Source organism: Anticarsia gemmatalis, chromosome 15 (genome assembly GCF_050436995.1).
Source record: "Anticarsia gemmatalis isolate Benzon Research Colony breed Stoneville strain chromosome 15, ilAntGemm2 primary, whole genome shotgun sequence".
Lineage (NCBI taxonomy): Eukaryota > Metazoa > Arthropoda > Insecta > Lepidoptera > Erebidae > Anticarsia > Anticarsia gemmatalis.
In genome coordinates, this window is record NC_134759.1 from 10,169,701 (window position 1) to 10,179,540 (window position 9,840).

Here is a 9,840-nt window from a genome sequence, read left to right on the forward strand (position 1 = left end):
GTTTGTAAAAGTCCCCGCGACACAAGAGCAATTCTTAGTGCGGGAGTTGTCTTTTTTAATAGAAAAAAAAAAAAAAAAAAAAAATTGTTTTTTTTTAATATTAATTTTTATTTTTTAACGCAAGATAAGTGCAATTTTACAAATGTAAAGGATTCAATGCCTCAAAAAACCAATGGCTTTAATTTTACGATCTTATTCAAGGATTTTAGTCACATATAGGCCGATATAGGTTTCATAATATCATATTTTGGTAAAGGGAAAACCCGAAATACGTTTATTTTACATTCAAGGTAATCTAAATATGCATAATTTAACTCAAAAATAGCAAAGACATTTGTAAATATTTACTTATATTTAACCCATCACTCTCCCACTGCTGGGCAAATATGTACTTCCAAAACGAGGTACATAGGGATAAGGCTTTGTGCCGATATTCATTTCTATGTTAAAATAAATGCTACTTTTATTAAAATATTCTGTTTTTGATGCGTCGGTAAGACTCCCGCCATTAACTATGCATTGCACATTGCGAGTTCGATTAAACATCGAGACAAGTATTTTATATATGGGCATTATATATTATCATGTCTGGGTACTCATGCCCTTGAATAAGTTCACTTCCAAAAGGGTCAACGTGCCTATAAATAAACTAAATACATATTTGGATAATTGAATAATTTAATGGTCCCTGATCTTTAATTAGGCAGAACTTGAACTGAAACGTCCAAGAAAATAACTTATACAGCAAACTTTACATTGATCCTCAGAATAGATACGTGTGCCGATCAAATATTTGTCCGAGGTGGGTTTCGAACACAATATACGACGTACTTCGGTTATTGTAGCGAGGTGACCACGAGGTAACCACTGCAACAAACGAGCAGTTAAATAAATAAATAAACTTTATTAAGAACCGAATCATCTATTTTATATATCATTTGATATACATCAATGTATTTTTTAATCTTAATTCGTTACAATTATCTTTATTAACTCACAAAAATATAGGTAATGTTTAAATACAGGATTAACAATGTTTTTACAACATTCCCTTTCTGAGAAATCTCGCGAGTGTTGGTCAAGGTGGCCAATTTCGTGGGAATCGAAATATATCGACGCTTATCTCCCGATTATATGGTGAAAGACCTTTAGTTAAATACGATTAGATATCAATATTAATATAACATTTACTTTAAACCGGTCTAGCGCATCTATTTTGATAAATATAGGTCATATTTTATCTATATCGCCAATCATATATTTTATTTGCTGAGATATTGCAATCTTATTGTAATTATACATCTTTGTATACAAACATATGTATGTATAACCAATAACTTGAGTAAAAATATTGAAGAACTAAGTAAATAAAACATGTATAACATCAGACTACCATTAACTTGACTTAAACTTATTGAAGTAATAAAATAAAAATTGAGAATTATGTTTAACTAAACAAACGTTATATCTAGCCTTCCCTTATCCCATGAATTCGTCGTAACATCAATCATCAAATCAACAATGTAGTATTTGTACAATCGCAATAATTAACCGACGACAACGCCAGACAAAAACCTCACAACGAACTGAGAATATAAATGGTGAGATTTAACTGATCATGATCATTGTGAAACAGATCTCAGTGTTGTGTGGAACAGTGCACCAGTGATCATGAATGTCTTGGTGAGCGAAACTTTTGATCTAAGAATATATTTACTACAGAAAAATAAATATAAAGTGAAAATATTTTAATTTAGGTCAAAGTTAGACATGGGATAAAATGTCGCAAAAAAGTGCGTTAATTCTTTGTTTTTGTTTGAATTGTTACTTTAAATGTTTTAGTGGCGGGATTTTTTCTGATACAATATTTTCTGTTTTCAATGATAGAATTTTACAATTTCAATAATTCACAAGGAAATGTACATGTCATTTATTATGTGCGAAACGTGTTTGTTTTATCGCAAACATCAAAGATTTAAGATATTTTTTGTTAAGATTACAAAAGTACATTAAAACTTCAAAATATTTTATATGTTTTATAAATTTTTGCTTTGGCACGTAATTAAATAGGTACATGGAAAATACAATGATCGAATTGATATGTACTATATTATCTCAAAATCTACAAATTAAATTAATTTTATATCGCGATCCAGAAAACGTTTTACAATGTCTAATTATACCAATTCTCCTGAAGTAACAATTAAAATAAAATAATCGTTAACTTTGAGCAGTGATAGCCGAGTGGTATAAGTTGACACCTCCCACGCAAGTGGTCGCAGTTTCGAACCCGAGGCAACACACCAATGACTTTTCGAAGTTATGTGTGTATTAGAAATAATTATCACATGCTCCAACGGTGAAGGAAAACATCGTGAGGAAACCTTGCATGCCTAAAATTTGTTTAATACATTTATTGAGGGCATGCAAAGTCCCCAACCCGCACTTGGCCAGCGTGGTGGACTCAAGGCCTAACCCCTCCCTCATTACGGGAGGAGACCCTTGCCCAGCAGTGGGACAGTAATGGGTTAAATGTATTTGAACATTGTATTAAGTTGATCAATCTGAACAATCGTAATTATGTATTTTGGATTCAAAATGTTTTATCAGGATTGGTGTAAGGTTAACAATCTTAATGTGTCTGGATTTGCGTAATTGCATCGAGTTTATTTAATTTAAAAGAAAAACACAAAATTATTAATTATAACTCATTATTATAATAATCCGTGGACAGTTTGAAAAACCAGATTTTATTTTTTTTAATTTTAAAATTTGTTATAAAGATGTGTCCAGAATTATATAAGTTGAATTATATATATTTATATCGGCGCGAGATCAATCAACCATACCATTTTATCTTTTTTTATTGGTGCAATGAATAGTGAACTTTAAAATTTGGCCTCATGATATAGGTCAATTATATTATCGTCATAATATCATAATTATTGCATTCTTCGACTACTTTAATTCATATTATTCATGAACATTCTAATCGTTCATCTTAGATTATTGTCGGTTTTCATTTTTCCTTCATAAATTGCACCTTTTTGATAAGATGTGTAGATTAGTCAGATCGTATCAACTACCGAATTAAGCGTTTATCTCGAAGTTTTTTATCTCATACATCTAGTAATTAGATGTAATACATTATAGTTATTTAAAACAGAAGTTTTAATCTGCCGACAATGACTGACGTTTTATGTAAATTATTATAATGATCTTGAAAGATAATGAATTTGTAAAAAACACGGAATTACTTGTGATTTGACTACCTTGTTTACCCAATAGTATTTTATAATAAAGAATATTTCGGCTCGTTACTCGTGCTAATATGAATAATTAGAATTTCACGGTAATCTATAAATTTATGAAGAATGAAATGTTCTGTTTTTCAATTGTTAAGTTGCTCAAATTAATAAAACATGCAAAAATATGAGTATGTACAAAAAATGCGTTATATTAAAGGAAAATATAAATGTTTAACTTATTATTATCTAACAAAACTTACCTATTCAAAAAGTTATTAAAGCAATCAGTAAAAACATGTATAATGTAATCCAGATTCGACAATCGTTTCCATTTCCACACTATCATTAGAACTAAACAATATTCAAATTAATTACAGTTATTTTTCTTATCAAGCCATGGTCTAAGGCGCCAAAGGGGCGCTTATTAGTTATTCAATATGATATTATCTCAGATTTGTAGATATTTTTGACAAGCCGTAAAATAGGCGTAGCATTATGGCGGTCCCTCTGTTCTGAAATTTGTTGTTTTTATTGATATAATGATATTGTGTGTATAATTAGATATAGCTACACGAGTTGTATTTTTGAAACCTTTAAAGCAGATATATTATCATAAAATATGTATATTTTACAATTAATAAATATAATTGGGTAATTCACACACGGTAATTCGATTCCAAACTTAGTAGAGCTTGTATTATGGTTACCAAATTACTGATATACTTTTAAATACATACTTATATAGATAAATTTACAACCAGGCTCAGAACTCGAAAAGATACTGGTGCCTTCAAACAAATATTCGTCCCGGGTGGGATTCGATCGCGGCGAGGTGACGACGTTAACCACTGCGCCAAACGTGCAGTTAATCTGATATTTATGGATTGTTTATGTCATATAGATCCTTTAGTAGCAAGAACATATTCTCTATACCTATGCATTATTTTATTGGTAATCGACATTTAAAAAAATCGCCGTTATTGTGTTCGATAGCAATCAATTTGCTTACTAAAAATTTATTGACGGTTAGTAATTCAAGGAACCCTTTATATTCAAAGGCTACATCAAATGTCAGCAGTCTTCATAATGCTAGTAGCCAATAGCGATAACGCATCAGCAAACGTAGAAAACAACCCTCTTTGCTAACATATCAAAGATGGATAGTCTCTTAGTGATATTTGAATTGAGCGTTTTGCGCTTAAAAACAAGTTTAAAGTTAATCGTGATTACTGTTAATTAGGATAACAGTCGTTAGTCCATATAAGGCTTTACGGATTTCTTAAGCAACTTTGGTACTATGTTAGCCACTAACTAGGTACTCGATAAACAAAATATTCTCTGTGAGTCTCCATTTCCTTGCGGATTTTTCCATGACTTATCAACAAGGAAAATTTACGTCACCATGAATTGGTAATGTTGGTTTGTTTCTTAAAGGATAATAGATAAAGAACGTGAGCTAGAACAAATATGTGCATAACGCAAACATTTGTTCAATAATGTTTTGTAATGCGTACTTTCCCTGTTCAGGTAAACAGTAGTATCGTGCTTCGGCTTTACATTGCATTGTTATGTACTTAGTTACAGTAACATGATTGTATTAGAAGTTAGAATAATTAGTGCAATTGAAGAAGGATATAATATTCACTGGAACTATTGTCTACGGTACTGTTTTTAATATGTGTGGTAGAGTCTTGAGGAAAGGATTGGAATCTTCTACATCCTAAGCTATATTTTTTGATGAGGATTATGTAGATTTTTGTATATGATTTAAAGACTCTTCTAAGTCTTTAAATGATATACTAAAACCGAAAATAATCAAAATCTGTAGATTTTAGTACTTATATGATTTAAAGACTCTTCTAAGTCGTTTAATGATATAGGTACCTACTAAAATCTACATTTCACAGCGCGATGCGCGTGCCCGAAAAAAGAAGAATAATAACTTAATCGTTTTGGAATTTATCTTCTAGGTAGGGGCGGGCCGTTTTTAATTTTATCTTGTATCCAATGTTTATTTACTAAACACAACCATAGTCTATTTAAACCCATATGGCAATTCCTGCCAATAAAATAGGTTAATACTAGATCATTTTGACGGTCGTAAAGATAGTAATCTATCTGTTATCCTTCACATATCGTCAATATGGCTACTAGTTGTAATATCCTTGCTAATATGGTTCCTTATTGGCTGATCTCAAGAGAATTGGTCAAACAAGACTATCGGCTCGATCAATTTGCATTCAAAGTCGTACCATATAAAAAAACAATGCGTTTATTTTCTGCACCCAAGTATGCAGAATTAAAGATTCCCTTTTTGTATACATGTTTAGAATATAAATTTATTTTATTCCCACAATACATTATACGGGCGACACTTAGTGTTTATTCTTGTATAATTATTAAATATGTGGTAGGTATATGGGAACATACCACAATAATAAATAAATTTAACGAATTAATGTCCCACTGCTGGGCAAGGGTCTCTTCCCGTAATGAGAGAGGGGTTAGGCCTTAAGTGCACCACGCTAGCCAAGTGCGGTTGATTAGCCGAATCAATTCGAAGAATAATTCTATTATATATGAGTATTATTTCGGTAAACAGGGTTATTTTTGAAATACCCAAAACTTCGCAGAGCTAGACAGCTAATATAAGCAACAACCCTAGATAAGGGCCAAATAACCTTGAAAGAAAGACTTTGTAAATTATAGATTCCTCGATATGATCTTTATACTTCTGCGTTTATAAATATACATCGGCAAATATAATTATAGCATCGATTAAAATCGAATGTCGAAAATATACCTAATTACGTCACTTTTTGCATCAAAGATCACAATCGATAACGGGTACTTATTTTTATCTGTCCGCATCTTTTTATGCAAATATTTTTTGTTATAATCTCTAAAAAATCAAGGTGATTAGCGCCGCGATCGCTAAGATAAAGGAAATTAATTGTAATAATGCTTTTTTCTACTTTTTTTCAGCATATATTTTTGCTGTCATGCTTAATAGCCGTGACGGTAGCACAGAAGGTGGCCGGAGAAACAAACAATGACATTTTAGATGGACAGAGGCGTAGTACTGGAGGCTATGGGTTGCTAAGACCCGGTTACGGATCATCCGGTTATCCGGGTTACGGTGGTTACAACGGTTACAACGGCGGGTATGGTGGCGGTTACGGCGGTAACTACGGCGGGGGTTATGGTAACTCCGGGTATGGTGGACCCGGTTATGGAGGATACCCGGGTCAAGGTGGATATCCCGGTGGTTTTGGTGGTTAGTATCTTCAACACTAGTACGTGTAAATTATCATAAGCTAAACTTATCATGTATCAAGTAACAAGTTCCGACGTTGGGTGAGAGTCGTAAGGAACTTAAATAAAGGCACAAATGTTTAAATAGCCTCGTTATAAAAATACAAAACAGTAAATAAAACATTAGTTCACTTAAATCAAGTTATCATGGCGCTCACAGAACACGCTTGTCTTTGCATTCCTTCAATAACTGTTGTAAAGAACTCTCAGGCATGCAAGCTAACATCAATGTTTTCTTAAAATTTAGAATATTTTATTTTACAATTCTCAAATCCATAAATCTGTGTCCGACAGGTGGATACGGCGGCGCAGGCTACCCAAGCGGCTTTGGAGGCGGATATCCGGGATACGGAGGTGAGAGAATCTATTGCCATCCTTTTACTTATAAACGATTTATATTAAGAGGAAGTACCGGTTCTACGGAACCATGTACTGTGTTCATTAACTAATGTAAAATTAGACCAGGGTTATTTAAGGGAAATGATTTATTGAACTGATTGGGAATGGACCGTAACTATCTAAATATAATTAGACTTGGATTTTATTAATAGAATATTAAAATTCAGGGGTTGCTTATAAGAATGTCTCTATTTCACTTAAGTCATTAGTAATTTATAAAAAAACGTTTTGCTACTTATCTACGTCATACTAATTGATAAATAAAATTATTGTTATAATTTAGTCAAGAATATCATTACTTTCTGAATAGATTACTTTCAACCCCAGAAATGACCTCAAAAGATATATTTAGCACAAAGTCTACACGGTAGACCTATCACAGGCAATCTAATAGAATCTATAGAATCTTTTCAATACCGAATAATCCCTTGATCGTATTGTTCGAAGACAAATGAAATGAATTAGTCCTTTGAAACCACATTTAGTTTAATGTCGTATAATTCGTGTTATGAATCATGCTCAGAAGGCATTGACATTGACTATTAAAGGTGAATACTCATACTATAATTATAGGCTAAATCTTTGAGCTGCTTGAATATGCTCAGTATGACAATAGTTTTAGTTGAGGTCGATGCCTTGGTACAAAGACTCATATAATAATATTGTTTACTTAATATTCTGTGAAAAAGTTCAAAGAGTCAGTGATTGTAGGGAGGCCTATTATATTCTATAGCCGTAATTCTACGCGCTGGACGTATCCAGCGCGTAGAATTACTTAATAGTACGTAATAATTTTTCCGTAACTCGTAAGTTACGGAAAAATTATTACGTTGTTTTTGTGAAACTTTAAGCCTTAGAACATAATTGTCGTATGAAGAAGTCCGCTTAAAGGCACACGAAACATGTCGGCAACATGACTAGCGAAATCGGGCGATTTGGCTTAAATGTCTAGAAATATCGTGTATTACGTCTGTAGCGTCAAGTGAAGTCGGGCAACATCGCGCTAATCCCGATGTTGCAGGCGATACATTTTGTCCCGTAGTGTATCTGTAGTATGACCACGTCGTTATTCTTAAACGAAAATCTAATAGTTATGTAAATAATCTATCAGTTTACGAAAGATAAAGTAACATTTTCAGGTTATTTACATTAAATGCAATAAAATCCAGAAGAAAACTTGATCCAGGACTTCAAATCTCCTATAAATTAGTCGCTTTGCAGAATATCCGCAATTGTTTTACGACAGTTTCGAAACATGTAATCACTAGCACATAACAGTACTAATAAAAGGTCTAATGGTTACTTGCCTCTGCGTAACATGTACTTAAGGTGTCAGTGGCCAAACAACGAACTTGAAAATTATGTAATTTGCTTCTTGTACCTACTTAGTTTAATAGCTGAGTTATTCTCACGAAACGTACGAGTATAGCGAGACGTAACTAATGCTTCGTATGTGACTGTGGTAGTTCTTTGTGTCCCTCTTTTTATGGCTTATTGAATTATTTTTACGAAAACGTCTTAAAAATACATATCTTCGGTATACCGTCAGTAAGATCACATCAAAGCCGATATTAGGATGGCGATGTTATACTTAAAACATTGAAACAAAGGACCTCTTCCGCGTTAACGGAGATATCAATGATCAAACAAACAATGGCCCATAAATACAACGTAATCCACAACTAGAATTTGGAGATTACATCTCACAAATATTTGTTGACCAAGTCCATGTGGGAAATGATTTACATCAATATCTCGTTCAAGCTATAATTAGGTTTATGAGTTCCTAAATACACTAAGTCTTAGAAGAATATGTTTCTCCGATTTGGTTTTTCCCGATTCACGGCCCGAAGTCAAGGGACCGTAGCGCATACGTCTGACGTACCCATTTAATTGACCATTGTGACCCAAAGGCTCGAACTGCGGCCTTTAAACGAACAATGGTTTACATAAAACATTTCTTAAAACAGATCAGCCTATTAGCATTGGATTGAAGTAATTGCTTCACGGGCTTCCCCATATGGTGTGAAATTAAATGGCTACTTGCGATTTATGAATCGTCATGCAATGTTTCGCTTAGTTGATTCATAGAACGTTTATTCTTGACAAGACTAATTGCTTCCAGGGTCTACTTGATGATACGTTTCCGAAAGATAGTACTAGGTTCACTTTTATTCCACGGGACTTAAATATGTTTCAACAATTACTGTCTCATTGCTGGGTAGAGTTGGCAGTCTCTTCCCGTATTGAGAAGGGTATGGAGTCCACCACACTGACCGGACACTAAACATTCTTTCAGTAACATTTTAAGGAATTTTGGAGCATGCAACACTTCATCCTTCCCACTGTTTTTCAATAACTACGTGATGTTGAGTTTGAGAATTTCCCGCTAATAAAACTCATAGAAAGGCCTTGTTTTTTCTGCAACTTAAATCGTACTTACATTGGGAATTTATCTAACCCTCTGTTTCTTCTTCAGGTTATCGCCCCAACAGGCCAGGCTTCGACTACAACCGGCCCGGTTACCCAGGCAGCAACATCGGTTACCAGGGCAACCAATACAGACCCGGGTACAACCAATACCGGCCAGGTTTTGACCGGCCTTACTCCGGTAACCCAGCGGGCAATTACTTTGGCGGATATGGAGAGGACAACTTCAGGCTTCTAGGTAGAAAAGCGGGAGAGATTAAAGAGAGTGAAGAGAAGGCGTAATTTAAGAAAATTTTAGTTTGTATATTAGTTCGTAGTATTTAAGATCTGAAATATATTGTTGCACTGATTTTTAATAAAAGATTGAACGTTTGTTTGTCCTTTTATTTTATTAACCCCCGGTTTCTGAGTACTTTTAACGGTAGTTTATATATTCAATAGAGTTTTT

General features: G+C 33.4%; 1 protein-coding gene across 1 annotated transcript; it reads left to right on the forward strand.

The window, feature by feature from the left end:
- The first annotated feature begins 1,555 nt into the window (after positions 1-1,555).
- On the forward strand, positions 1,556-9,764 carry LOC142978873 (uncharacterized). Its single transcript, XM_076123469.1, has 4 exons — positions 1,556-1,683; positions 6,234-6,525; positions 6,858-6,917; positions 9,442-9,764. Exons 1-4 carry the CDS (start codon positions 1,672-1,674, stop codon positions 9,672-9,674), a joined length of 597 nt encoding a protein of 198 aa, XP_075979584.1. The 5' UTR covers positions 1,556-1,671; the 3' UTR covers positions 9,675-9,764.
- The last annotated feature ends 76 nt before the right edge of the window (positions 9,765-9,840 follow it).

Bases quoted from the DNA above. Each gene is read 5' to 3' on its own strand.
- LOC142978873 (XM_076123469.1), top strand. The intron at 6,526-6,857 runs GTTAGTATCTTC...TGTGTCCGACAG, and splicing joins ATATCCCGGTGGTTTTGGTG to GTGGATACGGCGGCGCAGGC. The intron at 6,918-9,441 runs GTGAGAGAATCT...TTTCTTCTTCAG, and splicing joins CGGATATCCGGGATACGGAG to GTTATCGCCCCAACAGGCCA.